This window comes from Coregonus lavaretus (genome assembly GCF_964263955.1).
Source record: "Coregonus lavaretus genome assembly, chromosome: 16".
NCBI classification, from domain to species: domain Eukaryota; kingdom Metazoa; phylum Chordata; class Actinopteri; order Salmoniformes; family Salmonidae; genus Coregonus; species Coregonus lavaretus.
This window is the reverse complement of record NC_140003.1, coordinates 18,133,324-18,150,496: the sequence shown is the minus strand read 5'-3', so window position 1 is coordinate 18,150,496 and position 17,173 is coordinate 18,133,324. Positions and strand designations below refer to the sequence as shown.

General features: G+C 42.8%; 1 protein-coding gene across 4 annotated transcripts; it reads left to right on the top strand.

Moving 5' to 3' along the window:
• The first annotated feature begins 5,171 nt into the window (after nt 1–5,171).
• On the top strand, nt 5,172–16,087 carry LOC311144055 (interleukin-1 receptor-like 1). 4 transcript variants are annotated; one of them, XM_084179993.1, is made up of 12 exons: nt 5,172–5,401; nt 9,389–9,502; nt 9,713–9,812; nt 9,935–10,175; nt 12,539–12,722; nt 12,942–13,092; nt 13,395–13,463; nt 13,569–13,698; nt 13,861–14,009; nt 14,134–14,265; nt 14,667–14,831; nt 14,944–16,087. In XM_084179993.1, exons 2-12 carry the CDS (start codon nt 9,458–9,460, stop codon nt 15,345–15,347), a joined length of 1,770 nt encoding a protein of 589 aa, XP_084036119.1. In that variant the 5' UTR covers nt 5,172–5,401; nt 9,389–9,457; the 3' UTR covers nt 15,348–16,087. The 4 variants fall into 4 exon arrangements, with proteins under 4 accessions (XP_084036119.1, XP_084036118.1, XP_084036120.1 ...); XM_084179992.1 differs by having other exon boundaries at nt 9,932–10,175; XM_084179994.1 differs by lacking the exon at nt 5,172–5,401 and adding an exon at nt 9,635–9,677 and having other exon boundaries at nt 9,400–9,502; nt 9,748–9,812; nt 9,932–10,175.
• Nucleotides 16,088–17,173: the final 1,086 nt, after the last annotated feature.

The window sequence follows — 17,173 nt, the reverse complement described above, 5'->3', positions numbered from 1 at the left end:
CAAGAGAATTCTCTTCGGTTATTGTTACAACCGTGTATATCCCCCCTCAAGCCGATACCACGACGGCCCTCAAGGAACTTCACTGGACATTATGCAAACTGGAAACCATATACAGTGCGGGAAAAAAGTATTTCATCCCCTGCTGATGTTGTACGTTTGCCCACTGACAAAGAAATGATCAGTCTATAATTTTAATGGTAGGTTTATTTGAACAGTGAGAGACAGAATAACAACAACAAAATCCAGAAAAACTCATGTCAAAAATGTTATAAATGGATTTGCATTTTAATGAGGGAAATAAGTATTTGACCCCCTCTCAATCAGAAAGATTTCTGGCTCCCAGGTGTCTTTTATACAGGTAATGAGCTGAGATTAGGAGCACACATTAAAGGGAGTGCTCCTAATCTCAGTTTGTTACCTGTATAAAAGACACCTGTCCACAGAAGCAATCAATCAATCAGATTCCAAACTCTCCAACATGGCCAAGACCAAAGAGATCTCCAAGGATGTCAGGGACAAGATTGTAGACCTACACAAGGCTGGAATGGGCTACAAGACCATCGCCAAGCAGCTTGGTGAGAAGTTGACAACAGTTGGTGCGATTATTTTCAAATGGAAGAAACACAAAAGGACTGTCAATCTCCCTCTGCCTGGGGCTCCATGCAAGATCTCAACTCGTGGAGTTGCAATTATCATGAGAACGGTGAGGAATCAGCCCAGAACTACATGGGAGGATCTTTTCAATGATCTCAAGGCAGCTGGGACCATAGTCACCAATAAAACTATTGGTAACACACTACGCCGTGAAGGACTGAAATCCTGCAGCGCCCGCAAGGTCCCCCTGCTCAAGAAAGCACATATACAGGCCCGTCTGAAGTTTGCCAATGAACATCTGAATGATCCAGAGGAGAACTGGGTGAAAGTGTTGTGGTCAGATGAGACCAAAATCGAGATCTTTGGCATCAACTCAACTCGCCGTGTATGGAGGAGGAGGAATGATGCCTATGACCCCAAGAACACCATCCCTACCGTCAAACATAGAGGTGGAAACATTATGCTTTGGGGGTGTTTTTCTGCTAAGAGGACAGGACAACTTCACCACATCAAAGGGACGATGGACGGGGCCATGTACCGTCAAATCTTGGGTGAGAACCGCCTTCCCTCAGCCAGGGCATTGAAAATGGGTCATGGATGGGTATTCCAGCATGACTTAACCCAAAACACACGGCCAAGGCAACAAAGGAGTGGCTCAAGAAGAAGCACATTAAGGTCCTGGAGTGGCCTAGCCAGTCTCCAGACCTTAATCCCATAGAAAATATGTAGAGGGAGCTGAAGGTTTGAGTTGCCAAACGTCAGGCTCGAAACCTTAATGACTTGGAGAAGATCTGCAAAGAGGAGTGGGACAAAATCCCTCCTGAGATGTAGGCAAACCTGGTGGCCAACTACAAGAAACGTCTGACCTCTGTGATTGCCAACAAGGGTTTTGCCACCAAGTACTAAGTCAGGTTTGCAGAGGGGTCAAGTACATATTTCCCTCATTAAAATGCAAATCAATTTATAACATTTTTGACATGCGTTTTTCTGGATTTTCTTTTGTTATTCTGTCTCTCACTGTTCAAATTAACATACCATTAAAATTATAGACTGATCATGTCTTTGTCAGTGGGCAAACGGACAAAATCAGCAGGGGATAAAATACTTTTTTCCCTCACTGTATCCTGAGGCTGCATTTATTGTAGCTGGGGATTTTAACAAAGCAAATTTGAGAGAAAGGCTACCTAAATTCTATTAGCATATTGACTGCACTGGAATGCTGGACCATTGTTAGACTCATTTCCGCTATGCATACAAGGCCCTCCCCAGCCCTCCTTTCGGCAAATCTGACCACGACTCCATTTTGCTCCTCCCTTCCTATAGACAGAAACTCAAACAGGAAGCATCCGTGCTTTGGACTATTCAACGCTGGTCTGACCAATCGGAATCCACGCTTCAAGATTGATTTGATCACGAGCACTGGGATATGTTCCGGGTAGCCTCTGAGAATAATATAGACGTATACGCTGATTCGGTGAGTGGGTTTATAAGGAAGTGTATTGGAGATGTCGTACCCACTGTGACTATTAAAACCTACCCTAACCAGAAACCGTGTATAGATTTGCGAAAAACTGAAAGCACGAACCACCGCATTTAACCATGGCAAGGTGACGGGGAATATGGCAGAATACAAACAGAGTGGTCGTTTCCCTCCGCAAGGCAATCAAACAGGCAAAACGTCAATGTCGAGACAAAGTGGAGTCGCAATTCAACGGCTCAAGCACAAGACGTATGTGGCAGGGTTTACAGAAAATCCCGGACTACAATAGGAAAACCAGCCACGTCTTGCTGACGTCTTGCTGCCAGACAAGCTAAACAAGTTCTTTGCCCGCTTTGAGGATAACACAGTGCCACCGACGCGGCCAGCTACCAAGGACTGTGGGCTCTCCTTCTCCATGGCCATGTGAGTAATTTAAACGTGTTAACCCTCGCAAGGCTAACGGCCAAGACAGCATTCCTAGCCGCGTCCTCAGAGCATGCGCAGACCAGCTGGCTGGTGTGTTTACGGACATATTCAATCTCTCCCTGTCCCAGGCTGCTGTCCCCACATGCTTCAAGATGGCCACCATTGTTCCTGTACACAAGAATGCAAAGGTAACTGAACTAAATGACTATCGCCCCCTATCACTCACTTCTGTCATCATGAAGTGCTTTGAGAGTAGTCAAGGATCATATCACCTCCACCTTACCTGTCACCCTAGACCCACTTCAATTTGCATACCGCCCCAATAGGTCCACAAACGATGCAATCGCCCTCACACTGCACACTGCCCTATGCCATCTGGACAAGAGGAACACTATTGTAAGAATGCTGTTCATTGACTATAGCTCAGCATTCAACACCATAGTACCCTCCAAGCTCATCATCAAGCTTGAGGCCCTGGGTCTCAACCCCGCCCTATGCAATTGGGTCCTGGACTTCCTGACAGGCCGCCCCCAGGTGGTGAAGGTAGGAAACAACATCTCCAACTCAACCATCAAGTTTGCAGACGACACAACAATAGTAGGATTGATTACCAACAGTGATGAGACAGCCTACAGGGAGGAGGTGAGGGCTCTCGGAGTGTGGTGTCAGGAAAATAACCTCTCACTCAACGTAACAAAAAACAAAGGTGATGATCGTGGACTTCAGGAAACAGCAGAGGGAGTACCCCCCTCACCACATCGACGGGACAGCAGTGGAGAAGGTGGAAAGTTCCTCGCCGTACATATCACTGACAAACTGAAATGGTCCACCCACACAGACAGTGTGGTGAAGAAGGCGCAACAGCATCCCTTTAACCTCAGGAGGCTGAAGAAATTTGGCCTGCCACCCTCAAAAACTTTTACAGATGTACAATTGAGAGCATCCTGTCGGGCTGTATCACAGCCTGGTACGGCAACTGCACCGCCCACAACCGCAGGGCTCTCCAGATGGTGGTGCGGTCTGCACAAAGCATCACCGGGGGGGGGCAAACTACCTGCCCTCCAGGACACCTACAGCATCCGATGTCACAGGAAGGCCAAAAAGATAATCAAGGACAACTACCTCCCGAGCCACTGCCTGTTCGCCCCGCTATCATCCAGAAGGTGACGTCAGTACAGGTGCATCAAAGATGGGACCGAGAGACTGAAAAACTGCTTCTATCTCAAGGCCATCAGACTGTTAAACAGCCATCACTAGCACAGACGTACAGACTTCAAAATCACTGGCCACTTTAATAAATGGAACACTAGTCACTTTAATAATGCCACTTTAATAATGTTTACATTTCTTGCATTATCCATCTCATATGTATATACTGTATTCTATACTATCTTAATAATGTTTGCATATCTTGCATTACCCATCTCAAATGTATATACTGTATTCTATGCTATCTATTTGTTAGAAATTGCGTCAATTCAAATCTGGTATTAGGAACAAAAGAGGTCAACACGACTTCTAAGGTATACTAGTTATTTTAATTAATGCAAAAACCTTCAATGGGAAATATGATGTTTCGTATATACGGGCTCTCTGAGATGTCTCGCAGGACACTCCAGACAACTAACTAATTGATTCAGAAACAATACCCAAATACTCTGACAGAGGGAATTTCCCACTTCTCTGCTGGTCAATTAGAGTAGACTTGAGCGTGGTTTAAACTTTCTCAGCCAATCCGTTAGTTCAGGGGTTGGTCTCATCTCCTCGGCGCCATTTGTTGCACAAGATTATCATAACAACCTATCATAGTGAGAAGAGCCAGCTCCCTTAGACATCATTCCTATGTCCAAGGAAGGCTCATAGATCACAAAGAACCAGTATAGTCTAGAATTTGAAGACACATCCTTATCTAATTTTACCCCCTAAAGCAGCTCTTCACATCAATCACAGCCTTGCCAGGTGTCACAGCCTACATTAGCCCAGTCAAGAATGCATTCATTCTAAGTTAGTCATCCCATCAATTTAGGAGAATAATAAATCCCCAATATATTGCATGTTAGCCTATGCCACTCTTATAATGACATTGCTCATCCATATATTTATTTATATATTCTTATTCCATTCCTTTACTTAGATTTGTGTGTATTAGGTTTTTGTTGTGGAACTGTTAGATATTACTTGCTAGATATTGCTGCACTGTCGGAACTAGAAGCACAAGAATTTCGCTACACTCACAATAACATCTGCTAACCATGTGTATGTGACCAATACATTTTTTATTTTTTTATTTTTTTATTGAAGCATCCGCTTGGCATATTTGGTAGTGAGAGGAAGCTCAGTGGCTGGCAGTGGAGAAGATGGAACGAGATGGATTCTGGCCGACATTCTGCTAATTTTCTCATTGATGAAACATTTGATCTCAATTACATTTTCTGTTCCCAAAACTAGAATATGTTACAAACATGGTGGACTACGTTTTGTAGACTTTACCCTTTGCCAAAGTCTTTAAAAATTGCGTTGTTTAGAAGGAGTGCAAAGGCGAATTGAGTTATTGCACACGAGCACTTTCAGAGTAGGCGTTACCTAACGGAAAGTGCTTAGCTCTGCCCACCTCCTTGCTTGTTTTGCCCACTATGACTCTTTGTTCCCGTTTGAAACGACGGTCAGTGGTCTATCTTGGTCTAGTTATTGAAATCTTTGTTTAGGCTAGCGAGCAAGCATTTCAGCCAGGTAGCCTAGGACAACAAAAAATAAAAGCGTATGTAACCTGTTCTGTACTACACCGCTGTAGCTCTGCGATGTGTGTGATTGATTGGGACTATAGACGTGGACTTCGGAGATCAGGCTGTTTGAATTAATCAGAATTCTCTCTCTCATAGTGCATAAAAATTAGGGCAAAACGTAAGTACACACTCCACATCATATTTAGCTTACTTGACTGGACTAAATTGTTTTTGGTATCTTTTAATTGTCACTGTATTAGACTAAGCAGAGATGATTTGATTATGTTTAAATGTTAAAGTTGAAATGGTGTTGGAATAGTGGAGGCAGCTCCTGTTTTCTTTGCAACTTGCGGTAACACTCTGTGGTTCTAAATCAATAGTTGTTTAGTGGTCCGAAAATGTCGGAAACATTAACTTGCTTGACAATGCTGTAGGTCATGTCTGTTACTGTACATGCAATATCTTTGTGGACTTCACTGGACAGAGGTTGCTATCTGGTTTTGGCAACAATGTCATAAATTGAAAATATATCATTATGTTGTTTGGTGATTGAATACATGTTTGGATCAATGGTTGTGTAGTGATAGACGTCTCCATACAAAATAAATGCACAATAAAATGTTTAAAATGTAAGACTTTCTGCATTACAGTTGTTAGCAGTTTGGAGTTTTGTACTAAGAGTTTTGAAATTTAACAACATGCTTATGAAAATGGCACCAAAGCGATATTTTTTGTTGTTGTTGGCAAATATAGTACAGTGCTATGAAAAAGTATTTGCCCCCTTTCTAATTTTCTCTACTTTTGCATATTTGTGATACTGAATGTTATCAGATCTTCAACCAAAACCTAATATTAGATAAAGGTAACATAAGTGAACAAATAACACAACAATTACATATTTATTTCATAAACAAAGTTATGCAACACTGTGGCGGCAGGTAGTGTTAGAAATTGCGTAATTCAAATCTGGTATTGGAATAAGAATCAAGATATCTTCAATCCAAGCTTAATTTATTATATGCAAAATGTATGTATGATAAGTATGAAGGTTCGTATACGGGCTCACTGAAAAACCACGCAGGGCAGACAGAGAACTAAAACATTGTTTACAGGTTCTTTCTCAAATACTCTGACAGAGAGTTCCCACCTCTTCTGTTGGCCAATCAGAGTAAAGGACTGAGTGTGGTTTAGACTTTACTCAGCCAATCCGTTGGCGCACGGGTTAGTCCCACCCCTTGGCGCTCCACCCCTTGGTGCTCCACCGTTCCCAGGCATAAGTTTCTATCATAATAACCTGCGGAGTCAGCACCCAAAAGACACCCCTCCAATCTGTACTCCATGTACCCACGTTCAAGGACGGTTTCACAGACAACAAAGAGAGAGTGTTCGTATCTGTAAGAAATACAAGTCTTATCTGTCCTACCCCTAACGTTCCTTACATGAATCACAGCCTGTTATGTGAAACAATTTATATCAGTATAGTACAAACCTATGCTCCTCATTAATGCATTCCTTCTAAGTTATTCATCACATACAGATCCAATTATGAGAAAAATAGAACCCAACAGTAGCTTAGTGGTTAAGAGCGTTGTGCCAGTAAACGAAAGGTAGCTGGTTCTAATCCCCGAGCCAACTAGGTGAAAAATCTGTGGATGTGCCCTTGAGCAAGGCACTTAACCCTAATTGCTCCTGTAAGTCGCTCTGGATAAGAGCGTCTGCTAAATGACAAAAAAATAAAAACACCCAATTCCCCTGTGTGAAAGAGTAATTGCCCCCTTACACTCAATAACTGGTTGTGCCACCTTTAGCTGCAATGACTCCAACTAAATGCTTCCTGTAGTTGTTGATCAGTCTCTCACGTCGCTGTGGATGAATTTTGGCCCACTCGTCCATGCAGAACTGCTTTAACTCAGTGACATGTGGGTTTTCAAACATGAACTGTTCGTTTCAAGTCCTGCCACAACATCTGAATTGGGATTAGGTCTGGACTAGGCCATTCTAAAACTTCAAATTTGTTGCTTTTTAGCTATTTTCATGTAGACTTGATTGTGTGTTTTGGATCATTGTCTTGCTGCATGACCAGCTGCGCTTCAGCTTCAGCTCACAGACGGATGGTCTGACATTCTCCTGTAGAATTCTCTGATACAGAGCAGAATTCATGGTTCCTTCTATTAAGGCAAGTCGTCCAGGTCCTGAGGCAGCAAAGCATCCCCAAACCATCACACCACCACCACCATGCTTGACCTTTGGTGTTCTTACTGTGGAATGCAGTGTTTGGTTTTCGCCAGGCATTACTGGAACCATGTCGTCCAAAAAGTTATACTTTTGAATCATCTGTCCATAGAACGTTCTTCCAAGAGTCTTGATGATCGTCCAGGTGCTTTTTGGCAAACTTGAGTCAACTTATTGGACAAGATGGGTCCCATTATGCCTGGCGAAAACCAAACACTGCATTCCACAGTAAGAACATCATACCAAAGGTCAAGCGTGGTGGTGGTGGTGTGATGGTTAATACAGTGAGGGAAAAAAGTATTTGATCCCCTGCTGATTTTGTACGTTTGCCCACTGACAAAGACATGATCAGTCTATAATTGTAATGGTAGGTTTATTTGAACAGTGAGAGACAGAATAACAACAAAAAAATCCAGAAAAACGCATGTCAGAAATGTTATGAATTGATTTGCATTTTAATGAGGGGAATAAGTATTTGACCCCTCTGCAAAACATGACTTTGTACTTGGTGGCAAAACCCTTGTTGGCAATCACAGAGGACAGACGTTTCTTGTAGTTGGCCACCAGGTTTGCACACATCTCAGGAGGGATTTTGTTCCACTCCTCTTTGCAGATCTTCTCCAAGTCATTAAGGTTTCGAGGCTGGCTTTTGGCAACTCGATCCTTCAGCTCCCTCCACAGATTTTCTATGGGATTAAGGTCTGGAGACTGGCTAGGCCACTCCAGGACCTTAATGTGCTTCTTCTTGAGCCACTCCTTTGTTGCCTTGGCCGTGTGTTTTGGGTCATTGTCATGCTGCAATACCCATCCACAACCCATTTTCAATGCCCTGGCTGAGGGAAGGAGGTTCTCACCCAAGATTTGACGGTACAGGGCCCCGTCCATTGTCCCTTTGATGCGGTGAAGTTATCCTGTCCCCTTAGCAGAAAAACACCCCCAAGCATAATGTTTCCACCTCCATGTTTGACGGTGGGGATGGTGTTCTTGGGGTCATAGGCAGCATTCCTCCTCCTCCAAACACGGCGAGTTGAGTTGATACCAAAGAGCTCGATTTTGGTCTCATCTGACCACAACACCTTCACCCAGTTCTCCTCTGAATCATTCAGATGTTCATACGGCCCTGTATATGTGCTTTCTTGAGCAGGGGGACCTTGCGGGCGCTACAGGATTTCAGTCCTTCACGGCGTAGTGGGTTACCATTTTTTTTCTTGGTAACTATGGTCCCAGCTGCCTTGAGATCATTGACAAGATCCTCCCGTGTATTTCTAGGCTGATTCATTACCGTTCTCATGATCATTGCAACTCCACGAGGTGAGATCTTGCATGGAGCCCCAGGCCGAGGTTGACAGTTCTTTTGTGTTTTTTTTCCATTCGCGAATAATCGCAAACTGTTGTCACCTTCTCACCAAGCTGCTTGGCGATGGTCTTGTAGCCCATTCCAGCCTTGTGTAGGTCTACAATCTTGTCCCTGACATCCTTGGAGAGCTCTTTGGTCTTGGCCATGGTGGAGAGTTTGGAATCTGATTGATTGATTGCGTCTGTGGACAGGTGTCTTTTATACAGGTAACAAGCTGAGATTAGGAGCACTCCCTTTAAGAGTGTGCTCCTAATCTCAGCTCATTACCTGTATAAAATATACCTGGGAGCCAGAAATCTTTCTGATTGAGAGGGGGTCAAATACTTATTTCCCTCATTAAAATGCAAATACATTTTAACATTTTTGACATGCGTTTTTCTGGATTTTGTTGTTGTTATTCTGTCTCTCACTGTTTAAATAAACCTACCATTAAAATAATAGACTGATCATTTCATTGTCAGTGGGCAAACATACAAAATCAGCAGGCGATCAAATACTTTTTCCCTCACTGTATGTTGCATTGCCATTTCAGTAATCCACATTTGGTCAACATTTCATATTTAATTCTTTCTGCAGTATCTAACACAGGATATCCTAGCAAGATCTTTCAAGAGAAATGTGACTCATGGTCTTTCGTATCAGTGGATGCAAGTTCCTGTTTTGCAGAAAATGTGCTCCTACACTTTCAGGGTATGCTCTTTCAGTTATTCTTCACTCCGAACCTAAAAATATTTTCTGCTTATGTATTTTATTCCCTTTTGAAAATAAGTATGTAATTTATTGTAAAAACATGTAAAGCATGGTCCTGATGTTTTATTATAGGGTCTTGTTTGGAACGATAGTTCCTGACCAACTTTACAATAAGGTAACATAACTTTTTTTGTTCCTCTTGTCTTGTAGTTGTTGGATGGTGGTCTCATGTTTCTGCTCCTTAGTTTGACTAGGATTTCTGCACAGAGAGAAATGTCCTTAAACCCCACTACAATAGGTCATTACACAGGTATAGCATCTTCTTCACATTTCACACATTTTATGTCCTATTATTACAAAGCAGAGTGAATATATTGAACCTAGAACAATAGACCTCTTTTAGTCTGGTAATGTATGTTAATATTTTAGCAGAGTCCCCATGTAAACTATTTGAGGAGGATGAAACTACTGTGACAGAGGGGGAGGCCCTTAGTTTGCCAGCCTACCATAACCTGAGTGAGTTGGATTGGGCCAACGTGACTGAGTTTACCTGGTACAGAAACAGAACCCAGGAGCTCCCGTCCTCTGAGGAAGGGCGTGTGCATCATCATGGGCCGGTGCTCTTCTTCCTCCCCCTTTTAATCAACGACTCTGATCAGTACTACACCTACTGGTAATACAACAACAGTGTGTTGATGTGTGTGTGTTTAGGGGTTAAATTGGTAATTCGGAGGTGGGGGAGCCCTATTTGGGGGGCTTAGGGTTAGGTTGAGGGTTGAGTCTAGGGTTAGTGTTGAACCTGGATGTGTACATGAAGCTAGGGCTAGGGTAGGCATGCACATTTACAGAGAAAAACCCCAAAATGTCCCTTGTCTTGCACGAACGTTGAATAATATTATACAGTACATTCGGAAAGTATTCAGACCCCTTTACTTTTCCACATTTTGATACGTTACAGCCTTATTCTAAAACGGATTAAATAAAATACAAATCCTCATCAATCTGCACACAATACCCCATAATGACAAAGCGGAAACAAATTCTTGCAAATGTAAAAATAAAAATGGATACCTTTATTTACATAAGTATTCAGACCCTTTGCTATGAGACTCGGAATTGAGCTCAGGTGCATCCTGTTTCCATTTGATCATACTTGATGTTTCTACAACTGGATTGGAGTCCACCTGTGGTAAATTAAATTGATTGGACATGATTTGGAAAGGCACACATCTGTCTATATAAGGTCCCACAGTTGACAGTGCATGTCAGAGCAAAATCCAAGCCATGAGGTTGAAGGAATTGTCCGTAGAGCTCCGAGACAGGATTGTGTCGAGGCACAGGTCTGGGGAAGGGTACCAAAACATTTGTGCAGCATTGAAGGTCCCCAAGAACACAGTGGCCTCCATCATTCTTAAATGGAAGAAGTTTGGAACCACCAAGACTCTTCCTAGAGCTGGCTGCCCGGCCAAACTGAGCAATCAGGGGAGAAGGGCCTTGGTCAGGGAGGTGACCAAGAACCTGATGGTGTCTCTGAATGAGCTCCAAAGTTCCTCTGTGGAGATGGGAGAACCTTCCAGAAGGACAACCATCTCTGCAGCACTCTACCAATCAGGCCTTTATGGTAGAGTGGACATACGGAAGCCACTCGTCAGTAAAAGGCACATGACAGCCCGCTTGGAGTTTGCCAAAAGGCACCTAAAGGACTCAGACCATGAGAAACAAGATTCTCTGGTCTGATGAAACCAAGATTGAACTCTTTGGCCTGAATGCCAAGCGTCACGTCTGGAGGAAACCTGGCACCATCTCTACGGTGAAGTGTGGTGGAGGCAGCATCATGCAATGGGGATGTTTTTCAGCGGCAGGGACATGGAGACTAGTCAGGATAGAAGGAAAGATGAATGGAGCAAAGTACAGAGAGATCCTTGATGAAAACCTGCTCCAGAGCGCTCAGGACCTCAGACTGGGGCGAAGGTTCACTTTCCAACACGACAAAGACCCTAAGCACACAGCCAAGATAATGCAGAAGTGGCTTCGGGACAAGTCTCTGAATGTCCTTGAGTGGCCCAGCTAGAGCCCGGACTTGAACCCGATCGAACATCTCTGGAGAGACCTGAAAATAGCTGTGCATCGACGCTCTCCATCCAACCTGACAGAGCTTGAGAGGATCTGCTGAGAAGAATGGGAGAAACTCCCCAAATACAGGTGTGCCAAGCTTGTAGCGTCATACCCAAGTAGACTCGAGGCTGTAATCGCTGCCAAAGGTGCTTCAACAAAGTACTGAGTAAAGGGTCTGAATACTTAAGTAAATGTAATATTTCTGTTTTTTATTTTTTATTCATTTGCTAACATTTCAAAAAACCTGTCATTATGGGGTATTGTGTGTAGACTGATGAGGAAAAACAACAATTTAATTCATTTTAGAATAAGGCTGTAACGTAACAAAATGCGGAAAAAGGGAAGGGGTCTGAATACTTTCCGAATGCACTGTATTTGAACTTACTCTGCCGATTGAAATTTGAGACAAAATATCCACAAAAAACTTTTATAACCGACTTCAAAAGGCGGGACTCGTGTGTGGCAATAAAGATGTGTTTGCTCCTGACCTAAGGCCAAGCACAAGATGGAAGGACATGCACGCCGATATATGCATACTGACCAAAATATTGCAGGTGTTTACATGGTTTTGAGCATGTGCCAGATGATAGAAATATCAACGGCAGTACCGGCACTCTAAAAAGTCAGGTAAATAATACTTTCCTGTGGATATTCTGTCTCAAAATTCGACCCACTGAAGGACCAACCACACAGACAACTGGTATGGTAAAATGTAATACAAATGTATTAAACATTCTGGCTTGTAAGGAAACTTTCTACGTTTTTACACTGCTTAGTTTCAGGCTATATAGACTCTTTGAAAAAACATTTGTTATCTATAGCCTAAAAGCGTTATTCGGCTGGCCCCCAGTTAGAACCCTGTTGGTTCCAGGTAGAACCGTTTTGGATAACTGGTACTCTGTATATATTCATATGTTCCAGGAGAAAGGCAGCAGACACCTGCCTCATATTTGTGACAGAGGTGATTGTGGTCAAAGCCCAACCATTCGATCACTCAGTCCTGTTCAGTGATATCTCAGAGTCAGCAGACAACATCGCTATCCCATGTCCTGACCCCGTGGAACAACTGTGCCAGGATGGAAAAGAAAACTTAGCCTGGTATAAGGTACTGAACATGACCAGAATGCTAACACAAACCTCAATCCTGCAAAACTATTTACCATTGGTTCTCAACTCCTGTCCTAAAGCTCATAAGTGTTGCACTGGTTTTGTTTTAGCCCAGCACTAACACCCAACTCATCATCAAGCTCTTGATTAGTGGAATCAGGTGTCTTACTGCTAGTTCAGCAAAAAAGTTTGTCAAATTGTTTGTCTTTCATTTCAGAATTTCAATCTCATTCCAAATGAGTCCGAGAGTAATCTGTGGGTGAATGGCGCCTCAAAAGCAGACGAGGGCATCTATACGTGTGTGTGCACGTGGGATCACAACGGGAGGGTTCTCAACACTTCTGCATCCAGGAGACTAAAGATCCAAGGTAACTAGGTCATGGCTTGATGACAGCTCTGTCAATCCACTCAGCATTTTATTTATTTGATTTTAGCTTTACTGAAACCTCGTCCAAGATGGCAGCAGGGTCAGCAAACATAGAAACTCTAGGCTACATTACAGTAGGTTATTAGGCTACACAAACAATCAGGATCAAAAGCAACATCAAAAGCAACCCTCCTATCATGTGTGGTCTTTGAGGCAGCAACAATCATCAAAAACATCAATGACTACATTTTGAATGTATCCAAAAGTATCTTTCTGACTAAACTGTGTGTTTGTCTCCTTCAGCTCCCTCTGCCTCGCATCCTCCTCAGATCAACCTGCCTAGAGACGGAAGCACAGAGACCACAGACCTGTGTAGGGATCACACCTGGCTCAAATACTTTCAAATACTTGTGTTGTGCTTGATTTGGTTTGCCCGGTATATCTCTCTGTCTTCATTGTACCTCTTGTTCTTCATAGACACCACTAAGAAGTTGAGGTGTGAAGCATTTTGTGGGCAGAACATTAAAGACAACTGTCATGTGTGGTGGGAGATGAACGGAGTGAAAGTGGGTTCGCAGCAGCAAGGCTACTCAGTGAACTCCACCAGGTAGGTACACACATGCACGCACGCACACACACATGGATGCACGCATACACACAAGCATACACACACTTGTTTTTGAGAACATGGTAACAGAATTTACACAGACCCCAGATTCACCATTGAGAATTCACTGTGTGAATATTTTGTGTGTATGTGTTACTGTAGCGAGGTGGAGGTATCTTCAATGCGGAGTATCTTCACGGCTATCCTGACCATAGACACAGTGACTATCAAGGACCTCCAGTCAGAGTTCAAGTGTGTTGCCATGAACGACCAGAAATGGATTCATGCAGTGGTGACTCTCAAACCAAGATGTTAGTGCACACACACTTACACAAACATCACTCAGACACACATCCACATGTCACACAAACAAAATCACACATATACACTCTGTAACTTTCTTGGTGTTGTGTCCTCCATGTCTTCCCCCAACAGGGTTTATATTTATGGGTCTATGTGTGGCATTGCTGCTCTTCTTCATGCTAGCTGCTGTAGCCGTCAAAGTGTTTGACATCGATCTGGCTCTCCTCTTCCGTGGAGTTTTCAAATGCTATGATCGATCTGAGGGTAAGAACATCTAGCCATAGACTAAAGTTTACTGATGCTATTTCACTAAGATATTTCATTGTACAGAAATGCTTATTCAGCCTACATTATCTGTATAGTATTGGGTACCATATAAACATATTACTACATTTAGTTTTTAGTCACCACACAGGAGCACTCTAACCTTGTACTGTACAGTAAATGTCTCAATCGGCCCACTGATTGTGCAGTGCAGTTGTTTGCAGTAGGCCTTTCGCAACAGGTCCCGCCTTGGGTCAATCCCACTACTAGTGTAGAAGTAATGGGCCATTTTATACTAAAATAACTCAATTTCAGTTCAAATGGAATTGAATCAAATCTCTCAAATCTACTCCTTTCATGCTGAGGTTTGACAGAAACCTCCTCTTTGTCTGTGTTTTCAGATGGGAAGGTCTATGATGCTTACATTGTCTACCAAATGGATGGCATAGACAAAGACATGGAGGAGAAAGTGTATCACTTTGTGAGCAGCGTTCTGCCGACTGTCCTGGAGCAGAAGTGTGGCTTTAGACTCTTCATCCACGGCAGAGACGACCTACCTGGAGAAGGTTGGTTCTTTCAGACTGTGTCCTGCCCTCTAAGAAGCAAATGTAACAGTAATAAACAGTACCAAAGTCGAAAGTTAACTTCTCCTGCTCCTCTCTGTTCTGTTGTCCCCAGACCGCATGGAGTTGGTGGAGGCCTGCATGCGGCTGAGCAGGAGGCTGATTGTCATCCTGACCCCCAGCTCAAGGTCAGGCTCAGGAGGTCAAGGGTCATGGGGCCAGTGGGGCTACTCGTCATCGTTGACCTCAGCGGAGGACTATGACTGTCAGGTGGGGCTCCACCAGGCTCTGGTCCACAGTGAGATGAGCGTCATACTCATCCAGCTGGGAGACATGGGTGAGGGGGGCTACACACACCTGCCCCCCGGCCTGCAGCACCTGGTCCGCAAGAGTGCCCCCTTAATGTGGCAGGAGGGAAAGCGTGGGTCGACGTTGCCCAACTCAAGCTTCTGGAAGAGGGTGCGTTACATGATGCCTTGGCCGCGCCACTCGACTAGTTTTGACAACCGGTTAATATGACTCTTCTATGTGAACGATCAGAAGGTCTGAGGACTTGAAGTGCAGTTGGAGGTCTGGGATTCTGTTATAGAAGAGAACACCCCAGGTTGTCTCTGAAAATCCTTATTCCAGTCATAGAAATAGAATGAATGATTCCAGTGCTGTGCAGAGATATACACAGGTTAGCTGAGAACGTCACAAAAACGATGTGTACGCTTCAATGTGGCAGAAGGCCGTGTGTTGTTTTGATTCTGGATGGCTAGCAACAATGAAAAGAAACTGCCATGTGGGGAATCGTAAATGACTAATTTCAGCAAGTGTTATCTTGTTCTTTATTTTTCTTTTTTCCTTCTTTTTTCTTTTTTCTTTTTTTCTTTTTTTGGGGGGAAATGGATCAGCTTAATATTGCAGATAGATTGTATCTTCTATCAATGTAATTGTCTGCATCACTTCCAATCCCCCATGTTTTTAATTTTTTTTAATTTTTTAATATATATATACTCCCCTTTATTACTTTTCAACCCCACCATCCTTTCGCTACTTGGAGTAAATTAGTGAACAACAATGCCCAGGCCTCTACTTCCGGTCTATACTTACTAGGGGTGTAACGATCCATCTACTACATCGATGTATCGATTTATATTCCTATGATCCAACTACATCGATCTGTCCTCGGCGAGTTGGCCTTTTGGACAACATATATCAATCTAACATCGTTTTAAAATGTAATAAATCGATTGTATCGATACTAGGAAATAACCCATTGGATTTAAGCACGTCAGACTTTATATGGATGTTTTTTCTTAGCACTTTTAATGATAAAGGCTTTAAACATTACTCGATTCAGTCTGCCTATCCGTGACGTCATCGCCCAGCGCCAGCAGCAGCGCAAAGGCGCAAAGACAACAAAACATAGCATGGCGGACGACAGAGGAGAAGCCGACGAGCGAGAAATTATCAAGCCACCATTGCGGTCCTTACAAGAAACAGGAATCTATGAAACTTCACCTGCACTGTCCAGTATCCAGGTATTTATTTCAGTCACACTGGTTGAATTTTTGGCTAAAAGGTTACTGAATCGATTTCAAGTCACTGAATCGTTTCGGATCGTATCGTTCTAAATGAACCAATATCGTCCTTGAATCGTATCGACAACCACGAATCGTGATACAAATCGAATCGTTGTTAAAACGAATCGTTACACCCCTAATACTTACTATCTACACCTTATGGACAGAGTTAATTTTACAATAATTCTATTATATATATATATATATTTTTAAAAAATTGTATTGCTCCTGAACTTCTTCTACTCTCAACCTCTCCGATCATTTTCATGATGTCCATCCGGTTTGCTTCTATATGCCATATCTTTCTAACTGTGCTCTTTCCCAAAAGCTCCCAACATACAACCTATATACTTATTATGGACACAGTATGCTTACATTATTAGCTATCTTTGTTATTATTTGTTGTTATTTGTTATTAGTCCCATCCTTCAACTCTATTCAATACCTCCCATCTATCTCTTAACACCATCCATATAGGATTTCTATTTGCCATATATATTTCAACCGTACTGTGATGTTTTACAAAAGTTCTGAACCTTTCTATTCTCATTGCTTCTACAGATTGTGAATTAAAAATAAACATTTTTGCTAAAAGTATTATTATATTATTGATTGATTGACTATGACTTTTCAGATCACCCAGTAATGCTATCTGCAAGGTTAGTTCCAGGTAAATATTGCAATCCTTTAGCCATTCCTGGACCTGTGTCCAAAAACAAGCTACAAATGGACAGAACCAAAACAAATGATCTCTGGTCCTCTGTAGCTCAGCTGGTA

What these genes read in the sequence shown, in the direction of transcription:
- LOC311144055 (XM_084179992.1), top strand. Translation starts at nt 9,458, where the DNA reads ATGCAAGTTCCTGTTTTGCAGAAAATGTGCTCCTACACTTTCAGG. An exon ending in GATCAGTACTACACCTACTG is followed by an intron (nt 10,176 to 12,538) that starts GTAATACAACAA and finishes CATATGTTCCAG; the next exon opens with GAGAAAGGCAGCAGACACCT. An exon ending in TACTCAGTGAACTCCACCAG is followed by an intron (nt 13,699 to 13,860) that starts GTAGGTACACAC and finishes GTGTTACTGTAG; the next exon opens with CGAGGTGGAGGTATCTTCAA.